General features: G+C 36.2%; 1 protein-coding gene across 22 annotated transcripts; it reads right to left on the bottom strand.

The window, feature by feature from the left end:
• Positions 1 to 136: 136 nt before the first annotated feature.
• LOC147553582 (uncharacterized) lies at positions 137 to 18,274 on the bottom strand. 22 transcript variants are annotated; one of them, XM_086669751.1, is made up of 6 exons: positions 17,831 to 18,274; positions 17,601 to 17,672; positions 11,287 to 11,342; positions 11,077 to 11,183; positions 2,854 to 3,172; positions 2,300 to 2,745 (listed from the first exon to the last, which is right to left on the bottom strand). In XM_086669751.1, the coding sequence occupies exons 2-5, from the start codon at positions 17,657 to 17,659 to the stop codon at positions 3,026 to 3,028; spliced, it is 369 nt and encodes a 122-aa protein (XP_086525877.1). In that variant the 5' UTR covers positions 17,660 to 17,672; positions 17,831 to 18,274; the 3' UTR covers positions 2,300 to 2,745; positions 2,854 to 3,025. The 22 variants fall into 22 exon arrangements, 1 of the variants encoding a protein (XP_086525877.1); XR_015237772.1 differs by lacking the exon at positions 2,300 to 2,745 and having other exon boundaries at positions 2,776 to 3,172; positions 11,264 to 11,392; XR_015237775.1 differs by lacking the exon at positions 2,300 to 2,745 and having other exon boundaries at positions 3,015 to 3,172; positions 11,260 to 11,392.
• Between the last annotated feature and the right edge of the window lie 7,198 nt (positions 18,275 to 25,472).

The following is a 25,472-nucleotide window of genomic DNA, read 5'->3' as shown; positions in this document are numbered from 1 at the left end:
AGTTTAATAGTTATCGTTTGAATTATTTATTCGTTCTTGTAATAGTTATTTTCAAAGTAAAAAAAAAAATTTAGTTTACTTTCAAAAAAATAACGTATTTCGATGCGGATTTTGCATACAACGGGAACAAAGAATACACGATGAAAATGTTCATCTCATCCAAAAATAAAAATGACGGTTCAACTCTGAGCATTTTGAAATTTTGCTAACTACATTACATATAATTTTACGCTTCACATTATAGACATAGGCCCCAAACTAAAATTTCGCACCGGCCCCCCAAATTCTCGGCTTTACAAGATAACAGAGTGTATGAACCCGTTCCACCATTTGAACTATTCGTGCGAGATGAACATTTGACTAAAACAATTTAATGTTATTTGTCAAATTTAGTGCACCAATTGACAGCTTCTTGTCCCGACTTTAAAAAGCTATAACGTAAACATAAACAAAAATGAGTATGTAAGATCAATTGTTAAAAATTAAGAAAACAATAAACAAAAAGAGGTCAAACTAGCTTACCTTGCTTGTGTTGAAAAAACGGGACATATTAAAGCTTAAACAGTTGAGTTTGAGTGGATCTTCAATGTTATTATGTTCATCAGCAGTTATACTGTATCTGTCTGCATTTCCACTAAGATTCGGCTAGATAAAGTGAAATGTGGCAATTTTGAGTTCGACAAAAGTATAAAGCAGTTTTCTAACCATTTTTCTATACCAAAAAGTTTGGATAAAAACGTTCCTAAAAATATTCATCGTTCAAAACATTTTTTGACCGAAATTTTGAAACGTGAAAAACATTTTTCACCTAAAAATGTGAATTATTTTTCGAGGTAATCGCCACATTGAAGCTTCTTGACCACCAAGTTTCTCTATTAATCATTACTGATGTGGCAATAGTGGAGAGGACCTAGACATTATATTCTCGGTCGCTAGACAACCCTTCTCCTATGTGGGACTATTCTCACACGCCCCCTCACATGTGGAGTGGCTAGCCTAACACGTTTTTTTTCCCGGGTGACGTGAAACACTTGTGGCTTTTAAGCCTATCGCATGTGGCCTTAACTCTGATACCATGTTAAGTTTCTGGTCATCCAATTCAAACTCAATTAGCAACGAGTTGTTTGTTCATAGTTGTGGTGGTGGAAGGTGCTGGTGGTGGTGGGGTTTAGGAATGTAGTCGATAAAATAACCTTTTACTCGATAATTTCCTTTCAGTTTGATCCTTACCAGAGTTTTGATATTGTTCCTATATGCTCCACAAAAACAAAATCTTACTTTAACCAGAAATTTCACCTTCTCTGGGGATCAAACCCGAGACCTCCAGGGACCTTTTGAAGTATATGTCAACACTTTAACCACTCGAACAACCAAGGGTTTAGAAATCTAATAAAAACAAGGCAATTGGTTTAGTGCGTTCATTCAAGTGGATGAAGTAATTATTTATGTGACGTGGACACGTGGTAGTAGATAGTGCGAAGGCAATTGGGCTGAGATCCAAACGTTTCAAGCCTAAGCCCGTTTAATCCCGTGCAATATATGCTGTAGTAATCGATTTCAATTGATTTCATAGCTTTACAACAGATGTGCCATAAAATTTGAGCCTGCCAATATCATGAGTGGTGTCTCAAAAAAATTATCATAAGTGGAAGGCTAGATTTCACTCAACCAATCAAGGATCGAGGTGGGTGGCGAAATTTTAAGTACGACCATCGTTTCTATGTATATATAGACACACACACAATACATACACACACACTGGAGAATATAACCCGTGCCCAACGGAGCGGGTAAGGAACACAGACGGTTCTATAATGTCAACCGTTAGAGATGAGTTTGAGAGGTGTAATCTTAGCCATTGAAGGTATAATCTCACCCCTTGGAGATACATTTGGGAGATGTAATCTCAATTTTTAGGGATGAATATGAATATAGAAGGTGTAATTTAGCCATTGAAGATGAGAATAAACTCTAATCAATATATGATCAGCAATAACTCTTCTCAATTTGCAATGTAAAATTATACAGGGACACCCAACCTTAAGAATATCAGCAGCTACCTGAATATTTCTTGACAGAGATACTATTTAGTTTTGGTAGTTCCTGTGAGCTAAGTAAGAAAACCAACTAAGTGAAACATATTCAACTTTTATGTGTGACCTTATTTTACTTACCGCACACAAAGCGCCAATGGTAAATGCTACATTCTCAGCAGAGGAAGAGACCAGACAAAGTGATGCACTTACCCGAACTGAGGCATTTTTGGAATAAAGGGAAGGCATAGAGATGCACCAGGTAATCTGTTAACATTCAAAGTTCTGATTCCTGAAACATTAGTGAGTACATAAGAATTTCTAAACACTTACCCGAAACTAAGGCATTCAGATGTTGTTACAGTTAGAGGTTGCAATTTGTTCTAAGGCCCAAACACAGCCCGCAGTCAGTTAGGTACCAAAGCCTAAGCAAAATTTGTCGATAGTCCTCAAACTGGGTTATGTCATTCTGGATCAGGTTTAACTCATCCAAAACAGAACCCGAGTTTTGTTGGCCCATGCATCTTTGTTATCTTTGTTAAAAGTCTCATCACCATCTTCTGCAACCTCTAAGTAGTAGTAGATCTCCAGATCATGGCAGAAGCTGCACTTCGATCCTTCTAAACGAAGTTCTGAAAGACCATTAACGACTACTGAACACTGTCTCCGCCAATTGTTGCACAACCACCAAGGCGAACGAGTAAAAATTTCCCTATCACTCGGAAAAACAATAAACACTATGGAAGAAACTTAAGTTCACATATTCTCGAACAAAATTTGCTTCAAGTCTCTCCACAACTCAGTGTACATTTTTACTAACCTCAACAATAAGCATCTCCCAATTAGTTTTTGCTACAATCAGAAATCCTATTTAAATAGCTGTACCTAGAAATAAAACATGTATTAGAACTTGGAAGTAAAAAAACTTGCATCATCTCGAGACCTTCTCAAGAGATGGAAATATGAACTTCTGCATTATACTCTGTGAAGCTTCATAATATGCTGCAGTATCCAGTGCACCCCATCTTACGAGAATACATAAACTGCCCAGAGGGTAACCATAGTTCCACTTCCATCATTAGGCTCATATAATTACGAGACTCCCAAACATATGAAGTAACCACAAGCGCACTGACAACCTTGTTAAAGAACAGAAAACCAACAATCACATAATCTTAAACAACGAGAATACTCCAGCATGAAATAACAAGATATGTTAAAGATATGAAGCAACCACAAGCCTACTGACAACCTTGTTAAAGAACAGGAAACCAACAATCACATAATCTCAAACCGCGAGAATACTCCAACATGACATAACAAGATATGTTAAAGATCGCGTTAACCAGTTCCAACAAAATAACATGTATATTTCTAAATGACAGAAAACCACAAGCGCACTGACAACCTTGTTAAAGAACAGAAAACCAACAATCACATAATCTTAAACAACGAGAATACTCCAGCATGAAATAACAAGATATGTTAAAGATATGAAGCAACCACAAGCCTACTGACAACCTTGTTAAAGAACAGGAAACCAACAATCACATAATCTCAAACCGCGAGAATACTCCAACATGACATAACAAGATATGTTAAAGATCGCGTTAACCAGTTCCAACAAAATAACATGTATATTTCTAAATGACAGCTTAACAAAAGAAGGTACTATTGAACTCAGACAGAAAAACAATATTCAAATCTCAGTGAAGCAAACATGGCCAATGGAACCAGCCATACTTGTACATATGTCCTCTCGTGTGCGGATTACTAAAAGGGCTTTGGTTGCAGAATTCGTTAAAGCACAGAAGAAAGAAAACCACCAAATGTTATCAATTATATGAGGCCAGGATGGAAGCATTGGCAGGAGTTCCAGCAAAATATGTTACAAGTTAACACTTCCAAGAAATACAGTTGGAACTATCCAGTATTGCGTAATCAATTATACCTTACAACTACCTTCTGTGAGTTAGTCTGATGGCTGACAAATATTCCTGAACCAAGAGATATGTGGCTATTAAGTTAAGAACTGATGCACAAACCTCTTGTTTGATAGCTGAGACCCCTCAAAAAATGTTTTGAAACTCCAACAATCGTAATCACGAAGCTTCAAATTGTCCAGAGAAAGAAGGGCAATCAAGTTCTATTTAAGTTCAGAACTCCAACAATAGACATGTCTATATAAGTTAAGAGCTGATGCACAAACCTCTTGTTCAATAGCTGGGACCCCTCAAAAAGGTTTCGAAACTCAACTAATGTAGTCACAAAGTTTGAAATTGTCCAGAGAGAAAACGAAGGACAATCCAATAATATTGTATTCGTCTGAACTACATAATGTACTCGTCTGGACTAACATATTAACGTTTTGCCTTCTTCAGAAAAACTAAGCAAAATCCAGGTAGCAATTGCAAACCCAGTTCTCTGCAACACTTTGACAGCTCAACAATTGGTTCTTCCCACTAAAGTACTTGAAAAGTGACACAAAAGTTCCCAACTGATGAAAGACGCATCGCCTTCGAGACTAATATAAAGTTTTTTATGCCTTGTTACGAAAACTAATAGCTCAAGGACTTGCAGACCCGGCTCTCTTTGGACACCCGATATGCACTTTGACAGTTTAACAGCTTCCCATTGAAGTTAAAACAAACAGATTAGTACTAAAGCAAACAGATTAGTACTTGCTTCCTAAAATCGGAAGGAGAATACTCCAAACACCGTCGGAGCCTTGATTTCTTGAGATAAAACCAAGGAAAAGACTTTTGGGAACCCATTGCTAGGGGAAGAAAACCTTTACTATCTTGATTTTAAAAGATGTAGACTGCCTTACAAACTAGAGAGCTTCCCTACTTATAGGCCACACTATTACATTCCCTACGCAATTACTAGACACTTCTTAAGACTAAACTCTTACATTACCTAGACACTTCATTAATACTTAGAATTTACTAATGTTTGACTAACTAGACTATTGACTTGACTGCTCCAGACCCTAGAGAATTTCCGCCATCTTCTAGAATCATTTGCATCAATCCCTCCTTGAAGAAAACTCGTCCTCGAGTTAGTTGTTGCTGCTCCGTCTCCATGATATGCATATAAATCAGAAACATTAAAAGTAGAATGAATTTCTCATGTCCTTTCGGACTCATGCGATAATGCGGCAAATTCGGAAGGCTAGCTCCTGGGACCTAATCAATATGATGTTGGATACTTCTCATAGGTGGTAATCCGGCAGATAGATCACTTGGGAATATTTCAGCAAATTCTTTTAGTAGTTCTTCAATTTCAGTAGAATTTGTTTGTCGTCGTCGTTCCTTCACCTCTTTCAAAACAAGAGCATATGTCGTCGAATCTGCCTCACACTCTTGTAGAAATGGTTGAATACTCAAAGAAGCACGCTCTTCTTTCTTTTTACCTTTGGGGAAGTCTTCATCTTGCATCAGTGCCAAAACCACTTTAACTCCATTCTTGTAAAAAGTATAAATGCTCTTTTCCAGAGATGAACTGTTTTGTTATCGTATTGCCATGGTTTACCCAGCAATAGATGACAAGCTTCCATCCCAATGACATCACATAAAACCTCATCCGAATAAATTTTACCGATAGAAAAGGGGACACGACATTGATGTGTTACCTTTACTTCACCCCCTTTCTTGAACCAGACTACTTCGTATGGGTTTGGATGTGGTTGCATAGCAAGGTTCAACTTCGATACCATTTCTTTAGAAACAAAATTCTCACAGCTACCACCATCAATGATAACATTGCAAAGTCGTCCATGTGACGAACACCTGTTCTAAAGATGGTAGTACGTTGAGGTCTAGCTTCGATAGCTTTAGGTGCTAGCATGGCTCGTCTAACAACTAGAGCTGGCAAATCTTTGTCATCATATAGGACTTCATCTTCTGTAAACTCCAACAAATTTTCCTCATTAATGCTGCCACCATCGTCATGAGCAGCTCCAAAGCCCTCAACTTCTTCACTCACTAGTAAATTGGCATTCTTCTTTCGACATTCAGCAGACTTATGCCCTTCTTTCCCACACTTATAGCACTTCATTTTTTCTCCCACATATTTAGATGTAATGTCACGACCTCCCGGATTGAAATCTGGTGTACCACTTCCTTGATTCTGTACACGCCCTTTGGAGTAAGGTGCTGGTCCAGAACTTTGTGTAAACGAAGGTCCTGTTTCGATTTTTTGGGTTGAGCCACCTTGACCATTATAAGCCCCTATTTGCACTTGCCCTCTGTCCATCTGATTTTGCTGTTAGGTCTTGTTTGTTGTGATTCAACCTTCATTGCCAACTGAACAACACTAGCCAATGTCCAACAAGGCTGTCTCGACCCAATTTCTTATACTTGGCCTAAACCCCATCAAATAACGATGTATAACTTGTGTTTCTGATTCGACTAGGTTTACACGAGTCTTTGTTTTGTAGAATTCATTCGTGTACTCCTGAACTGACCGGTTTCCTTGCTGAATGGATTGGTATTGTTGGAACAACATACCTTCATAGTTTAATGGAAGAAATTGACTTCGAACCAGCCGTTACATCTTTGACCATGATTGAACTCGCTCCTTTCCGGACTGCATTCTTGTCATTTGTAATTGTTGCTACCAAGAAGATGCATAACCTTTTAATTTAACCGCCACCAATTTCACCTTTCTATAATCCGGAAGTTCCATATATTCGAACCTGTCCACTTCGTTCAACCAGTCCAAAACCTCCTCAACTTGTTCTTCTCCTGTGAAATCCGGAATGTCAACTCTAACATGTGGTTCTTGATTACGTTGAACACCGGGTTTGAAAGCAGGTTGCCTCTCATAAGGTCGTCTATCCATTTCTTCATCGGAAGATTCTACTGTAGGAAATTGTGCTTGCACCCTTACTTGATCTGCTTGTCTTCTTCGATGATAAGTTTGCTGAAATGCGTTGGCACATTGTTCTCTTTGTTCCGTATTAGTCACATTAACAGGTCCAAAGATTCCAGCTTGCTCCAGGCGATCACAAAGCTGAGTAATCTGCCTTTGAAGAACCTCTATGTCTTTTCTACTAACAGTATTATTTGTTGCTAGACTTGCTTCTGTAGTTCTTTGGTTTTGCTCCAAGTTATTACCACCCCCTAGCCATAGATTCGCAGAATCACAAATCTGTGTAGCTCTGATGCCACTTAAAGCAAACAGATTAGTACTTGCTTCCTAAAATCGGAAAGGGAATACTCCAAACACCGTCGGAGCCTTGATTTCTTGAGATAAAACCAAGGAAAAGACTTTGGGAACCCTTTGCTAGGGGAAAACAACCTTTACAATTACTTGATTTTAAAAGATGTAGACTGCCTTACAAACTAGAGAGCTTCCCTACTTATAGGCCACACTATTACATTCCCTAGATAATTACTAGACACTTCTTAAGACTAAACTCTTACATTACCTAGACACTTCATTAATATTTAGAATTTACTAATCTTTGACTAAGAGCATCTCCAGTGGGACACTCTAACAAACACTCTAAAAGTCCTAGTTGTCAAGGGCCAATAAAGATTCTCTTTCCTAAATGCCAATTTAGAGACACTCTAATTTTTGTTGGTCTCCAGTGGAGATCTCTAAAGTGTCTATACTTAATACACATGTCCTTCAATTCAATAGATAAAAAGTAGTTGAAAAACAAGATTTTCTATTGGTTGAAATTTAAAAGTAACACTTAGAGAGTCTCAAGTAGACACTTTCATTTTAGAGTTTCTCTAACTAGACACTATAATAAATGTGTCCACCTCATATTAGAGTGTCTAATAAAAAGTTCCATTGGAGATGATTTTTTAACAAAAACTCCAAAAAGTCTATGTGGCACTCTAAGTGTTAGAGATTGAGTGTCCCATTGGAGATGCTCTAATTAGACTATTGACTTGACTGCTCCAGACCCTAGAGAATTTCTGCCATCTTCTAGAATCATTTGCATCAGAAGTACTTCTCCAAAGAGTAAAAAGTAATATGAGTTCCCAACAATTCTATGGCACATAGTTGAGTCTCATTTCAGGACATACATAATATAATTTTACCTTCTTGAGAAGAAGAAAAAGAGGACAATTCAAGTAGGAGTTGCAGACTCAGCTCTCTGTGGACAACCAATATGCACTTCGACAGTTCAACAATGGCTACTTCCCACCGAAGTACTTCTCAAGAGTCAAGATCAGTACAAGGTGACAAAAGAGTTCTAACACGGCACATGATTGAGTCTTGTTTGTTGTTTATGAACAAAATTCAACAGAATTGACTGAGATGCAGAAACCATCATGTCTCTTCTTTGAACAAAATATTAGGCTGGAAGACAAGGATATGCCAGAGAAAATATGCCTTATCAGACAGTTATACTGAACCTATACGTTACTGTCAGTATATTATATATCTAGACCAAATCATTACCCAAGGACCGAAGTACCCAACAAAAAGGGCTAAAAACATATATAAACAAGCAAAAGCGTTTTGATTAGATCATGAAAAGCATCACAACCAAAAACTAGATACCAAAGGAGATAATTTGACCTAATGTGGCAGCCACTTGGAATCCATTATCCATGTACAACCCATGTAAGCCATGGCCGAAGAACGAAAGAGTTATTTCAGAGTAGAGGCAACAGTAGTCATGTCTAGGTTCTTAGTACTGGATGCAAGTGATTACTTACCGATTATAAAATTATATATCTTAAATGCTCAGACTCTTCCAAATCACTGAATGGGGTGCTTCTAAAGTTCTAATTATCTCATTTTACACACTTCATGAGCTTTCACCAACCTAGACGAGCTTGATGAACCGTAACAATCAATAACATCATCAAATAGTGTCTCCAACCTAGAATCTAAGGAACATATAATCAGATCCTCCAGATGACAATGCAGACAAGTCCGCATAATCCTGAATCTGGACAGGTCAGTAGCTCTTCAAAGAAAAAAAAAACAAGATCAACTTGATTCAAACACTATCTGTAGCCCTCTAAGGGTTCCACTCGTAAGAGAAGAATAAATGTAATGCCAACATGAGAGCTAACAACAAGGATGTTCAGTACAGTCTCAACTGGATGTTCAGTACAGTCTCAACTGTACTCGCATGAGACGTATAACCTTCCTGTATTTCAGAAACCATGAAAATGGACATCTAATCAACATAAAAAGTAAAGGTAACAAGTTGAATAAGTAGTCCTAATTACATCTTTTAACAGGTTGAGATTACAAAAGCAGGTGGCATCAGAGGCTAGCAAAACTTGCAAACAAAACGACGGACGGTGGAGACATTTCTAGTACATCACACGCATCGCTAATAAAACAGAGTTGCAAATTCGTGCAGTGGATTTTCCTTCAAGGATAGAATAGTACAACAAGTCCGCGGGAAACCTGCACACATGAAAACTAAATATGCTACCGAAGTATCTCATGATCTCATCTTAATATAAGCTACTCAGGGAGAAATCTAACCCTAGTACTTAATATCCCTTGGCCACAAGCCATGTTGCCAGAGTATCTAAAAAGTTCTGTTAGATAAACTTAGATTGCATTCATTTGTTTCCTGACCTATCCTTCACATGCTCAAGTTCCTAGCAGAATTTGAAAGTATTGGCTGTCTTATATAAGATGTTTCTCGTGATTAAGTAACATGTGAAACTTACAGAGTTTAGAGCATTTTACAATCTCCTACCAGTTGGCAATGCGGAAGGCTCGAAGGGGATATCCATGAGAGGACTAGCAACCGCACCGAATTGCATTGACAACTCAACATCTGACCAAAATGGACAATGGGAGGACGCAGATTTGATAGCATTTGTCGAATAATTGTAGTAAGCTTTCTACTTCATCCAAATACATAAAAGTAGGCTTCCAGCTCCAAATCGTGAAGCTATCAATAAACTTTGATGGAAAATACCAGATTACTTTACAAATAGAAGTTCAAAAATTAGTTCCCCCAAACCAAATACATTATTTTGCCATTGTCAAGGACCATACCCAATGGAAGAAACTCACTTATTACTGTATTAGGCAGTGCCAAACTGCCAGCAGACTGCATTCTCTCTTTTTGACATGAACAATTAGACTTTCAGTTTACATAATTGTTCATGTCCAATCTCAGCTTCACTGAGAATGAAAAAGAAGGATATCAAAAGTAATTATAGCTCACACAAGAAATTTAGACCCATCTCTCTCTAGACGACCAATGCGGTATGATAGTTCCACAGTGGTTCAAGATACAGAGAGCGCAGCAGCTTGATTGATTACTGAAAACAAATCCCCCATTTTTGCTGGGGCTCCAGATATAGAAAATGTAGCAGCTTTGATTTTCATCTGTTCACGTCAAATAAGTTCCTTCGCTCTCAAGCGATTCTCAATATCCGTAGAGAGAACAAAAGAGTTTCCAACAGTTCGATGCAACATTGAATCTCAGTTGTCTATGTCAACAGTTGAACGAATTAATCAAATGGATTGTTCCAAACAAATTTAAAACAGCGGGGCAGAAACACGCATTAACAGACAGTTATAATGAATCCTATTGATAAACCAGGGTAAATTTCCTAGTAGTCGCCGTCATCACCACAATTCTAAACATGATGTCATGCTGTCATCCAGGTTTAACAACAAATAAGAGTACAACTGACGTTTGCAGATAAGGTGGTTCGCGCGAATATGGTCAATTCAAGGTTTAACATACAGTTTTGAAAACATAAGGAGTAATGGGGTAGTAGAGGGCTGAAGGTAATTGGGCCGAGATCCAACGGTTTCGAGCCAAAGCCCATTTAATCCGTGGATATATAGTAGTAACCGGTTACGATTGATGTTATAATTTATGCTGTATCAACAAATGTTTATGTCTATGAACTTGTAATGTTGTCTCTAATATAATTACGTAGTTATTGGTCCTCTTTACTAGTACAACTGTGATAGGGTGCCGTAGATAGGCCGAAGCCATTGGACACCACCTGACCACCAAGAAAGTTGAAGAGAGAGAGGGAGAGATGCTAATATAAAGTGAGCAAGAGAGATGCTATTTACGTCTTACCTGTAGTAGATAGGCTGAAGCCACTGGACAACACCAAAAAGTTGAAGAGGAAAAATGGAGGAGACATCTTATGTCACCTTCGAGAGTCAGTCTACCAGTCCGATAACCTGCAACAACATGAAGATGAAGATAAGCATACTACCAGATTACTTTAAAATAAAAGTTCAGAAATGAGTTCCTCACACACTTTAACCAGGTAGATTATTTCACCATTGTCAAGGAGCCATACTCGATGGAGAAGCTCAATATCGTAGGGCACTGCCAAACTGTTAGAGTTTCAGTTTAACATAGTTGTTCATGTCCAAACTCCGCTTCACTGGGAATGAAAACGAAGGATATCAAAGGTGATAATAGCTCATACAAGAAATTTAGACCCGTCTCTCTCTAGACAACCAATATGTGCTTTCATAGTCCACAATGGGTTCCACATATAGAGAACTAAGCAGCTTTGATTTTTATCAATTACTGACAACAGATCTAACATTTTTCTTGGGGCTACAGATATAGAAAAAAAAAAACAATCGGTTTCTTCCCTCTAAACTGATTCCAAAGATCCGTAAAAGAGTTTCCAACAGTTCAATGTCAACAAATTTGAACGAATTCATCAAATGGATTGTCCCAAACAAATGTAAAACAACGGGGAATAAACCTACGTTAACAGACAGGTATGATGAATCTATCCATCATTGTCGGTACTTTTTATATCCAGACCAAACATTAACCACAAGAAGGGCAGAACACAAGAATAAAGGAAAGGTTAAACCTTTGTGCCATTTAATTTCTGTTACTATGGTCCTTAAACCACGAAATATAACCAGCAAAAATGTTTTGATTCAAACATGGAAAGTATCACAAGCAGAACTAAATATCAAGAGATAATCCTACACTCCAATCTAATGTTGAAGCCAATAGGCATCCGTATGGAAGCCATGCCTAGGTTCCTAGTACTGGATAAATGCAACAGAGTATAATCCATTCAAAATAAATGTTTGGGCTTCTCCATGTCACGTGACCTATTGATAAACCATGGTACATTTCCTAGTAGTCGCCATCATCAAAATTCTACATGTCATGTCATCAAAACTCCAGGTTTAACAACAAAGAAGAGCACAACTGACGTTTGCAGATAAAGTGGATCACGCCGAATATGGTTAATACGAGGTTTAACAAATAGTTTTGAAAACATATGAAGTCAAAAAAAACAAATGCATTTTTGGGTTTAAAAGTTTGAAAATGAATCGTGATGACAACCCAGCTTTCAAGAAACGGATCATTTAAGCCGCCAAGTTATTTGAATTGATTCATTATGTTCTTGAAAAAATGGTACATTTCCGGTCACCATTATCATCATAATTCACAGTTATAAATGAAAGTTGATAGTAGTTTAAAATCATAGAACTGAAAACATTTGTATAAAGAATGTAAATGAAAACAAACAAAGAATGAAAATCTTGCCGAGCATTATCATCACAGCCGCAATTCAGTCACCATTATGATCACAATTCACAGTTATAAATGAAAATTAACTCTCCCAAACACACATACAACAACAAAACAAACGAAGAAACATTTTGCCAAGCATTGTAAAAGAACCATGACGAGAACTAATTTCCAAGACATGAATCATCTAAGCCGCCAAGTTAATTACTTTGATTCATTACATAGTTCAAAGACTAGAAGATTTCCTAGTAGTAGTAGGTTAGTAGTTACCGTCATCGTCACAGTTCTAAACATGATGTCATGCAGTTCAAAATCCGGGTTTAACAATGAATAAGAGCACAATTGTCTTTTGCAGCTATAAGTGGATCATGCGAATATGGTCAATACAAGGTTTAACAAATAGTTTTAAAAACATAAAGAGTAAAATACAGATGCCTTTATGGGTTTTTCTTTAAAAAGTTTGAAAATGAATCGTGATGAAAGCCCAGCTTTCGAGAAACGAATCTTTTAAGCCGCCAAGTTGACTATATTGATTCATTATGTTCTTAAAAAACCGATACATTTCTGAGCAGTCACCGTCATCATCACAATTCACTGATATAAATATAACTTCATAGTTGTTGGAAATCATAGAACTGAAACAGTTGGAGAAAGAATGTTAAGATTAAGCACTCCGGAACACACATACACAAATACAAAACAAAAGAAAAACATTTCGACTAGCATCGTTTCCAAGACATGAATAATTTAAGCCGACAAGTTATTTATGTTGATTCATTACATCGTTGAAAGACTAGTACATTTCCTAGTAGTCGCCGTCATCATCACAGTTCTAAACACGATGTCATGTAGTTCAAAATCCACGTTTAACAACAAATAAGGGCAGAACTGAAGTTTGCAGTTAAAGTGGGTGACTCGAATACGGTCGATACAAGATTAACAAATCGTTTTAAAAACATAAGGAGTACGAAAAACAGATGCAGTTAAGGGTTTTGGGTTAAAACTTCGTAAAATGAATCGTGATGGCAAACCAGCTTTCAAGAAACGAATTGTTTAAGCCGCCAAGTTACTTATAGTGGATTCATTATGTTCTTGAAAAACCAGTACATTTCCGAGCAGTCACCATTATCATTACAACTCACAGTTATAAATGAAACTTGATAATAGTTTGAAATCACAGAACTGAAAACATTTGTAAAGAGAATGTAACAGATTGAGGACTCTCGAACACACATACAAAAACAAAACAAAAAAGAAACATTTTGACAAGCATTATCGTAAAACCATGACGAAAACTAGTTTCCAAGACATGAACCATTTAAGCCGCCAAGTAATTTATTTTCATTCATTACATCCTTGAAAGACTAGTACATTTCCTAGTAGTCGCCGTCACCGTCACAGTTCTAAACATGATGTCATGCAGTCCAAAATCCGGGTTTAAAAATAAATAAGAGCACAATTGACTTTTGCAGCTGAAGTGGATCATGCGAATATGGTCAATACAAGGTTTAGCAAATGTTTTGGAAACTTTAAGAGTAGAAAACAGATGCTTTTACGGGTTTTTATTTAAAAAGTTGGAAAATGAATCGTGGTGAAAAACCAGCTTTCAAGAAACAAATCTTTTAAGCCGCCAAGTTGTCTAAACTGATTCGTTATATTCATGAAAAACCGGTACATTTCCGAGCAGTCACCATTACCATCACAATTCACAGTTATAAATGAAACTTCATAGTTGTTTGAAATCATAGAATTGAAAACAGTTGAAAAAGAATGTAAATAATTAAGGACTCTCGAGAAACATACACAAAAACAAAACAAAAGAAAAACATTTCAACTAGCCTCGGAAAAGAACCATGACAAAAACTAGTTTAGAAGACATGAATTATTTAAGCCGCCAAGTTATTTATTTTGATTCATTAAGTCGTTGAAAGACTAGTACATGTCCTAATAGTCGCCATCATCGTCACATTTCTAAACATGGTGTCATGCAGTTCAAGATCCACGTCTAATAACAACAGATAAGAGCAGAAGTGACGTTTGCAGGTAAAGGGGGTCACTCGAATATGGTCAATACAAGGTTTAACATATAGCTTTGAAAACACAAAGAATAAAAAAACGAAACAAACACTTGAATGTGATGAAAAACTAGTTTTCAAAACATGAAACATTTAAGTAGTCAAGTCATTTGATTTGATTCATTATATCCTTGAACCACCATCCTAAAGAAAAAAATGAATCGAGATGAAAAACTAGTTTACAACACATAAATCATTAAGCACCCAAGTCATTTTTTTTATTCATTACATCCACAAAAGATTACTACATTTTCTTGTAGTTACCACCATCACAATACTAAAAAAAGACCTTTAATGGTGAAGAAAAACCAGTTTTCAAGACATGAATGCCAATTCATTTGTTTGATTCATCACATCCTCGAAAGACTAGTACATTTCCTAGTAGTTACCACCATCACAATTTTTTTTTTGAAAAGTTACCACCATCACAATCCTTAGAAAAAAAACTTGAATCGTGATGAAAAACTAGTTTCCGAGACATGAATCACTAAGCCGCAAAGTCATTTGTTTTGATTCATTACATCCTTGCAACACTAGTACATTCCTAGCAGTTACCACCATCACAATCCTAAAAAAACTTGAATCGCGATGAAGAACTAGTTTTCGAGACATGAGTCATTAAGCCGCCAAGTAGTTACCACCATCACAATCCTTTAAAAACAAACAAACAAACTTGAATTGTGATGAAAAACTAGTTTTCAAGACATGAATCATTGAGCTGCCAACTCATTTGTTTTGATTCATTACATCCTTGAAAGACAAGTAATTTCCTAGTAGTTATCACCATAACAATCCAAAAAAAGAAAAACTTGAATCGTGATGGAAAACTAGTTTTCGAGACATAAATCATTGAGCCACCACGTCCATTGTTTTGATTCATTACATCCTCAAAAGACTAGTACATTTACTAGTAGTTACCACTATCACAATCCTAAAAAAACTTGAATCGTGATAAATCATTAAGCCGCCAAGTCATTTGTTTGTTTCGTCACATCCTCGAAAGACTAGTACATTTCCTAATAGTTACCACCATCACAATCCTAAAAAAAAAATGAATCGCGATGAAAAACTAGTTTTCGAGACATGAATCGTTAAGTCGCCAAGTCATTTGTTTTGATTCATTACATCCTCGAAAGACTAGTACATTTCCTAGTAGTCAACACCATTACAACCCAAAAAAAAAACTTGAATCGTGATGACGTAATGAAGAACTAGTTTTTGAGACACGAATCATTAAGCCTCCAAGTCATTTGTTTTGAATCGATACATCCTGAAAGACCTGTACATTTCCTAGTAGTTACCACCATCACAATCCAAAAAAAAAACTTGGATCGTGACGAAAAACTAGTTTTCGGGACATGAATCATTAAGCCGCCAAGTCATTTGTTTTGATTCATTACATCCTTGAAAGACTAGTAATTTCCTAGTAGTTACCACTCCACCATCACAATCCAAAAAAAGAAAAACTTGAATTGTGATGAAAAACTAGTTTTCGAGACATGAATCATTAAGCCGCTAAATTTGTTTTGCTTCATTACATCCTCGAAAGACTAGTACATTTCCTAGTAATTAACACCATGATAATCCATAAAAAAAACCTTGAATCGTGATGAAGAACTAATTTTCGAGACATGAATCATTAAGCCGCCAAGTCATTTGTTTTGATTCGATACATCCTCGAAAGACTAGTACATTTCCTAGTAGTTACCACCATCACAATCCTAAAAAAAAAACTAGAATCGTGACGAAAAACTAGTTTTCGGGACATGAATCATTAAGCCGCCAAGTCATTTGTTTTGATTCACTACATCCTCGAAAGACTAGTAATTTCCTAGTAGTTACCACCATCACAATCCAAAAAAAACTTGAATCGTGATGAAAAACTAGTTTTCGAGACATGAATCATTAAGCCGCCAAGTCATTTATTATGATTCATTACATCCTCGAATGACTAGTAATTTCCTAGTAGTTACCACCATCACAATCCAAAAAAAGAAAAACTTGAATTGTGATGAAAAACTAGTTTCCGAGACATGAATTATTAAGCCGCCAAGTCATTTGTTCTTATTCATTACATCCTCGAAAGACTAGTACATTTCCTAGTAGTTAACACCATCACAATCCATAAAAAAAACTTGAATCGTGATGAAGAACTAGTTTTCGAGACATGAATCATTAAGCCGCCGAGTAATTTGTTTTGATTCACTACATCCTCGAAAGACTAGTAATTTCCTAGTAGTTACCACCATCACAATCCAAAAAAAAAAAAACTTGAATCGTGATGAAAAACTAGTTTTCGAGACATGAATCATTAAGCCGCCAAGTCATTTGTTATGATTCATTACATCCTCGAAAGACTAGTACATTTCCTAGTAGTTACCACCATCACAATCCTAAAAAAAAAAACTTGAATCGTGACGAAAAACTAGTTTTCGGAACATGAATCGGTAAGCCACCTAGTTAATTTTGATTCATTGTGTCCTCGAAAGACGAGCACATTTCCTAGTAGTCATCTCCATCACAATCCTAACCTGAAAAAACGAACACTTCAATAGTGATGAAAAACTATTTTTTGAATTTAAGACGCCAAAATTCCATATTCATTTACATAGTGAATGATGTTAAACTTCAATAGTGATGTAAGCAAAAACATTGTACCATCTACTTTAGTTAAAACATCATATATGATGCAAACGAAAACATGTTACCATCTACATTTATAGCATACCTTGTCCTAATATAGTTAGGGATCAGAGTATATACAGAATCAACTGATTGGGGTTCGGATCATGCATATATATCATGCTAATTCGAAACATTCTTGAGATTCAAAAATGAATCAATTATCAATACAAATATAAATCGGGCTAATTCGAACATTCTTGAGATTTAAACATATATCAATTATCAATTCAGATATAAAATTTAAGAATATAAGGAGAGGAGACAAACCAGAATAAGAGTATGAAACCCTAAAGAGCAATCAGGTTGAGCAAAAGAAGCACAAACCCTAATTTCTGTTTCAAGATCGTTTGCAGTGTGATCCTTGCTCTGTTACTCCACAACATGATCTCCGGCTGGCTGCATAAAAATAAAGAATGATAGTTAGGGTTTACTGAAACAAGAAAAAGAGTTCTTTCTTTTTTCTTCTTTTTGAAATAAAGAGGATACGAGAATAACAAAATAAAATTTAGGTTTTCTTGAAGACAAAAATATGGTAAAAGAACGGTATTACCCACTTCCTGAAATCTGACGACGATCGGTTACCGAAATCAATTGCTAACCCGAAATATTTAGGGTTTGATGAAAAATCAAAAGAGTGTTTTAGGGTTTAATCGGATAGTAAGGACCGATGATTTAAGGTTTGGTAACATAATCAAGAAATCGTTAAAGAATGATAAACCAGAAAGAACATCGAAGATGTGTTCGCGATCAAAAAAATTAGACAATAAGGATTAGGGTTTCATGGAAGATCGTCGAAGATGTGTTCGCGAGAAGAAAGATAAGACAATAAATATTAGGGTTTTTAGAAAGATAGTAGAGGACTGGTTCGCGATCAATGAAGAACCCTTCCCGCGAAATCCCACGCGCCAGAGAAAAACGCGGTGTGTTTTCGTTGTCTGATCACGGTTATAGCAGTTCAACAAAAAAAAAAAGATCACGGTTATAGCAATATAGCCTATAGGCGGGTCATAAGGTCATTTAAGAACTAACTAGGCTATAGCCCGTGCCTTCGGCACGGAGCCTTTTGTGGAGCATTTACCAAGTTGCTACCATTTCTTTAAATAAAATCAACAAAACAGTAACTTACATGACCAAGAAAATAGAAAGGTATTACAAAAAAAATGTAGATTTCAAATTTTCTCTTGTTTAAACACGAAATAAAACAATACAATGGGGATGTCAAATGAGGGATGATGGTTATTTCTTGTCTAGATATAAATAAACAATAAAATGTAGATGTCAATTTCAAAATGACCAATCGCTGGTGAATGTTAGGTGGTACCATGGTAACGACGGTTGACGGGTGCGTTGAGGTGCTCAAGTAGAAAGATGTTTGACAAAACACATAGAGCTTATATATCTCCGTTAAGAGTCATGTGGCAACACACTCTTACAACCAGCATTAGTCAACCAAACTACCATAGCCATTGCCTTCAGTGGGACGCCTTTAGAAGCACCCCAAGTTCGTACTAATTGTTTCTCATTTTCCTTTTCATCTAAAACAATAACCTTCACCAAGATTAACGGAAACCACAAGTTATACGTATACGTAGCGGAAAGCAATGTATTTTATTAAAAGATAAAGGTGAAGTACTTGGATTAAAAAAGATCAGAACATCAAACCAGATGGCTATGTCAAATCCACAATTGGAAGATAGTTTGACACAAGTTCTTTGGATCAACAAACACAACCACCATATTTTTTTCAGGAAGGCCTACTAACCTCTATTTGTTAAGCTAATAGCCTAGAATATAAAGGGCTAGTAGTTCAAACATTAGGGGGTGGCCAGAGATCTTTCCAAACAACTCCTCAAGCCGCTTTGTTTGATTAACATACCCATCCAGACCAGAAGGCAGGAGTTCTTCGGCTGTTGGTCCCATAGTTGCTGCAAACTTCAACTGGTCCCACTTCACAAGCTGTAAAACAGATGAGCAAAAATTGCCCAAAAGTAAAACAATTATGGTGTTATTTTTCTTTCTCTGTTTGAAGCTAAATTGCTTGAGACAGACTTGTTGCAGGGTCACAATAATCAGTTGAGTTTATTATAAACTTATTTTAGGTCTGAACCAGTGAACTAAAATCAGATTAGCGAGCCAGATATCCATCTATATTCTGAAATATGATTTGAGCAGAGAGGTTCCAAGATTTAATTCAACAAAAGACTAACACCACTAAGACTTAGTTTGCAAATTTCATAGAATTCAACAAAAGAAGATGAAGTATGCTGCGTTTGAAACCAACCTAATAATGTAATCAACCCTGTAAACATAATAAAAAGGATCTCAATCATGTTAAATCAAGTAACCAACTGGTCCCAAGGAGATATTGAAGGTCTTATCTTACCCCAGAGCGCTGAAGGAGTCCTGCTTGTTTAGAACATTTGTTGCCATTAACTTCGACTTATGCCCATATTTTTTAATGTAATGTAATTGTACCCCTTCGTGACCTGCAAATATTATGTAATTAAGCTCCATGACGGAAAGAGCCAAAGTATCGCTCAGTAGGAAGTGCACACACGGAGGAGGAAAACAATCTGAAGTCCTCAACTACGTCTCTATCCTATGTCTTAAATCCATTTAAACAGAAAACTTAAATTCTACAATTTTTTTCCCTGAAGTATAATGAAGTTCTATCTGAGCAATGATATGTGAAAGTCAAGCATAAAAATGCAGCTACCAAAGCCAACCCAGGATCTTCTTCTCTTTCACAAGCAGCTTCTATCTCAACATCACCAGTGTGATTGCGAGCCTGGTCCTGAAAGACATTGTTGCTAATAAATTATTTCTTCAACCAAAACTGCATACATGTGAAATATGACGTGGCATGTTTTTAAATCGAAGGTCTTGTGCTAAAGTTCAGCCGGCGGAACACTAATAGCAACAAAATTAATGGAATAAATAAATTTATACAAATTTAATGTCTTATATGGAAAAGCTATGCAATGTGCAAAACTTTGATCTTTGATGCGTAACATAGCATAATTACATAAATGATGAAAACAACAAAAGGGAAAAGAAGAAAGATTATAGAGAAGAATCGAAGAAAAAGAGAGGGCTTAAAGCATAAATGATTTTAACTATTAAGGAAGAGATTTAGGTTTCCAGAAACAAATTAGACAAAGAAGTAAAAGAATTGAAACAAAAGGAGCTTGATTATGGAGATATTGAATTACATCATTCCACTCAGAAGGATGAAAGTGATTTTTAGAGAAAAATATTAAAAAAATAATCAAATGAAGACAGGAAAAAAATCTCGCTCGTGAAGTCGTCCAGATAAACCAAATGAGGGTTTCATCTGTTTGGGTATCTCCAGAGCATATTTAAATGCAATTTAGAGACGAGTTTCAATGAGGATACAGATATAGTAACTAAATAAATAAAACCATCGAGGGAAAACAATTTATGGTAACATGTATTATATTATCTATTTAATAAAACCTAAAGGTTGATATTAGTTCTGATCTGGGACGGACGACCAGATTTATCTCTATGTTTATACTACGTTTATATAATATTCCTGTGTATTGTAGCAGAAAAATCTTCTAAACTTAAACATGTGTGACCTCCCTCCATTTCTCTAACTGTTATTAAGGTCTAGGACTGACACGGCTTCTCATGTTTATTTCACTTTGAGAAAGATTGTTATGGTTGCTCATCTATCATCCAATTAAGTTACGAACGGATCTGTTACGTAACTTTAATCACTACTATAGTACAGTGTTATAGTAAGCTTGCTTCTATCTATCAAACTATGTAATGCCTTATCTTGCAGCTATATTAGTGTTCGAAAAAGATAAGTTTGAACTGCTGTGAAACCTTTGTTTGTGGAGTGTATGATTAAGGTGCATTTTTTCTATTAGACATTTCATCAAACACTTATATGACAACATTAAACAAATTTCTACTGAATCATAATAACCATCAGATATATATGCAAAAATGGCCTTAGCATCCATAGAATTTATGAAAGCTGAGTACCAAAGGAGCAACCAGTAGGAGCAAACAGAATCAAAGGAGTAAAAAAATTATCCAAAAGAACTTCGCAAATCCGTGGACTTGTTTTGCCAAAGTAATGAAGATGATTTTACTACTCAAAGCAAATTCAAAATATGTAAAGGAAACAGTGAAGTACTATTTTATCTCCTTGAAGTTATATGGATAACTTTAAGGAGAACAACCGTTGTTGTGCCATTAGCCTGCTTGGATAAGTTTATGTGTAATTTATGTGGAATCGAAGATGTCCGTTAATAAGAAATTAGTCTCAAACTGCAAGTCAAGAAAAAATCATTCTCATAGGGAAAAATCATATTCCTAGCTAATTAAACATGAAAATGGATCAAGAAACTCATCATAAGAACTAATAATATGAACCGAAAAGAGTTCAAGTTGTAAATCTGAGACAAACGCAAAATTTATAAGCCCAATAAGATTGAGTAATTGACGTTATCGACTCAACTTATAGTCAATCACATCAAGAAAAAAAAAAAGCAAAATGTAAAATCATAATAATCAGACATCCCCCACTTAGAGGCACCAACTATAAGAGAGAAACAAAGAGTTATACCTTTCAAAGAGGAAGCAATGCCAAGAGTCGGACAAAACCTACGATTCAGAATACTACATTAGTTTAACAATAATGAAGACATAATAATGTGGAAGTGTTACTCACATTAGAGTTACACCAATTAAGATCTAAGGCATCACTTGTATGGCTATGGAAGTCTTGTATAGGTGTTTCTTTGATACTGAAAGAAGACGTCACTGACTCGGTGCAGCTAACTCATTAGTGGACTCCTCAATTCTTATTGGTCAAGTTAAAAACATGATCGATTTTTCATTTTTACCTTGACATTAATTCAAACTTTTTTCAACCAACAATAACAAAAATCATGAAGAAATTTACTATGTGACAGAATTTGAACTTCACTTTCAAATTTGTTCAAACAATTTTCTAAGAAAATATTAGGTTAGAGATAAAAGGAGAAAGCAATTTAACTAACAAACTTAGATCAAAGAATAATTGGAAATGGTTTACCATTGAGAAGCCAGCAGAACAAATAGAGATTGTTGATAGTTGCAGTCAACCTGAAATGCAAAAGAAGAATTACCACGAATTCCTTCGAGAAGGGAAGAAGAAGTATGGTGTCTATGTTTGAAATAAATAACCATTTATGTTTACGACTCTTCGAAGTCAAGGTACATATGCATACTAACAGGAACCTCAAGTTTGATTGCATACTCTAGATTACACTCTACCCATCTTACAACCAATTAGATAAACCTGCAACTTTATCCATCACGTACTCCACAAAAACATGTTTTCCCCAACAATTTGTCAATTGATAAACAAAATGAACAAAAAACACAACATTCTGTGATACAACAACAGATTGGCTAGGGATGGTGAAGTTTAGTACTCTAACTTCCCCGTCACAAGGCTTAATAACAAAAATACTGAAGTCGGCCGTTACACTGTACATGTGGATTGACATTCTTTCTTCTTATTAATGTATGCCTTCAAAATTTTAAAGAAAGTTGATATACATCCCAAATATGATTTAATCATAATAGATGATTAAAATTTCATTTACGAACCTTATAGCTTTCAGCAGCAACATAAACTGGTTTATTCATGCTGTGAGCCACTAATGAAATTTGGTATGTTACCATCAAGTTAATAATAAGCCACTGCAGAATCCATAAGAAGCTTCACAAGTATTTTTCTTGAAAAATAAGCTTCACAAGTATTCAATATCAAGAAATTCAAACAAAAGGTAAAACAGCTTGATATCCTGGAAGACACCAATTAGAACATTTTATCGAACAACTGGAAGTCGCACTATATTGAGTTCCACGCTTTCGATTTTGGGACAATGTCTATGCAACGGGGGCAATAAGGGCCCTATAAACAGGGATTGGTGGTGTGGTTTCGGCGTGCATATTTGGTACAGAAGCATCACATGATGATGGCGAAGAACGAGTGACAGATTGCGAAGACCACCAAATCCGAAAACTACCAAAACCTCTAGAAGACATCACTACTATTACCTGTATAATCAAATAGTCATTCAGGCTAAACCCAATTTCTCACAACAGCTCATGAATCGAAAACCTCATATGTATTTCTTAGAACGCCTCTTTGCCTACGAATGAGATGATGATAATAGTGATGTTCCATAAAAAAGACACATAAATGACATCGTGGCGTCTCCGATTAATAGTTGAAACTTGATACGGAGATAACTTTGCATGACCATCAAGTAAACCCCTCATGATGCTATACAACTTCTATAAGAATGTCGTATATTTCGTTAATTTATTCTAGCAAATGTTTTACCCTTCTTGGGTTAGATTTTTGGTTATCGTTATATATACCTGTATAGTAAGATATGCAGACTGAAAAAATAAAATCAACTACCAGTGTACATGATTAATGATATTCAAATACATGGAAGTGGTGGAACATTGGAACTGGAAAATCTAACAAACATTTATATTATCCTTTAACCATGTAAAGAAGCAAAATCACTCACATTTCAGCCAAGCATTAGAATGTTACCGGGGTCTGCTTACGAAATTCAATCATTCATCTATTATTCTCCCTCTGCATATGGAATGTTAAACAATACACAAATGAACTTTTAACAAATTCCCTCACAGACATTTTCTCGAACACCTTAGGTGTATCCAGTTACTTCTCAGGAAATTCTCATTATAAAGGAAGTTGGACAAAAATAAGAACGAAATTCAAAACCATAATCAAATTCCTTCACTAACTACTCAGTAAAACCTTGAAGAAGATTGTTTGTGGAGTCACCTACCAAATCAAAATTAAGATATTCAAACCTCAATCGATGTTGTGAAAAAGACACGCACTAATTCTGAGTCTGACCATAAAAAAACGCCCTAGCCCTCAGCTCTACTTGAGAGGAATAGGTAATGATAAAGGGGCTGAGGATTGAGGAATAGGTATTTTGATCATTTGAGCCATTGTTAACTTTGTTTCATTAATCTTCGTCATTGAAACACCTCTCACGGAAGACTAAAAAAAGGAAGGAGGGGGATAAATTGAGAAATGAGAAGATGTGTTGATTAAGAACGGAGAAGATGTATTGGTTGAGAAAGGAGGAAGTAGAGTTTTACTGAATCCGACCGTTTAGAGAAATGAGAAGATGTGTTGATTGAGAACGGAGAAGATGTATTGGTTGAGAAAGGAGGGGAGGAAGTAGAGTTTTACTGAATCCGACCGTTTAAACCAACGCTGATGTGGATCGGACGGTTGGATTTATCCAAGGGTTTGTCCCAGTCAGCACCCATCCACCTATTTTATTATATAGATATACCCCTACTGTAAATACAAGTTTACGCAACAACGTTGAGTTTTGTTTTTTCTTTTTTCTTGCTTCACTTTGGTTGGGTGGCAATATTTATGAATTATGATTCCTCTAGAGTTAGAGTGAGGGTGGGATTTTGTGGCGGAAATTCGAACGCACCCACGACCATTCGAGTCTGAAAGGTCCGTGATCGTCCGATGCCTGAAACGATCCGTACCTGTCCGACCGAAAGAGTTTAAGCGGACGGACGCGGGCATAGGTCCTTACCCGGTGATCCAATCGAGTCTGCCCGCTTATAAGTCCGTCCGACCGAACCCGTTAATACTCGTCTGTTTATCCTACCTGTTATACCCAACCGCTTATATGATTGATTTTTAGTCTTTAGATTTGTAGGGTTAGCTACAACCGGTAAATTTCAAAAGTAAAATTATATAACCCTAAAAAAGCACTAATCTCGCCTTCGTCTTTCTACTTCGCTATCTCTCTCCTCTAAAATCTCAATATTTCATCAGTAACCCAAGAATCCACTATACACCGACCGTAATCCATCAGAAGAAGAATAGAACCGATCGTAATCTATGAGAAATCTCAATTATTATCTTTTAATTTTGTATTCATTTACTTTTTTGAATTGTAAAGTGGGAGTTTAGATAGTTGTGTTTAGCTACTAAACAGTTTTGGTTTCGAATAAAATTTTATTTATTTGTTCATTAATGACCGGTGTCCGACCGACCGACCGATACTCGGTTTGCCCGTTTATCAAAACGGTCACGGACGAACACTTTGTTAGAGAAAAATCTGAAATGTCCGTCTGTTTTGTCCG

This window comes from Eschscholzia californica, unplaced genomic scaffold, assembly GCF_041429995.1.
Source record: "Eschscholzia californica isolate CP2 unplaced genomic scaffold, dmEscCali1.0.p SCAF_3, whole genome shotgun sequence".
In the NCBI taxonomy this organism is placed as follows: Eukaryota; Viridiplantae; Streptophyta; class Magnoliopsida; order Ranunculales; family Papaveraceae; genus Eschscholzia; species Eschscholzia californica.
The sequence above is the reverse complement of the archived record's forward strand: the minus strand, read 5'-3'. Positions and strand labels throughout refer to the sequence as shown.

Coding starts and splice junctions, on each gene's coding strand:
- LOC147553582 (XM_086669751.1), bottom strand. CDS start 17,659: ATGTTGTGGAGTAACAGAGCAAGGATCACACTGCAAACGATCTTGAAA. Junction 11,184..11,286: donor AGTATGGCTCCTTGACAATG/GTGAAATAATCT, acceptor ATGTTGTTGCAG/GTTATCGGACTGGTAGACTG. Junction 3,173..11,076: donor CTTCAGCCTATCTACTACAG/GTAAGACGTAAA, acceptor TTCTTTAACAAG/GTTGTCAGTGCGCTTGTGGT.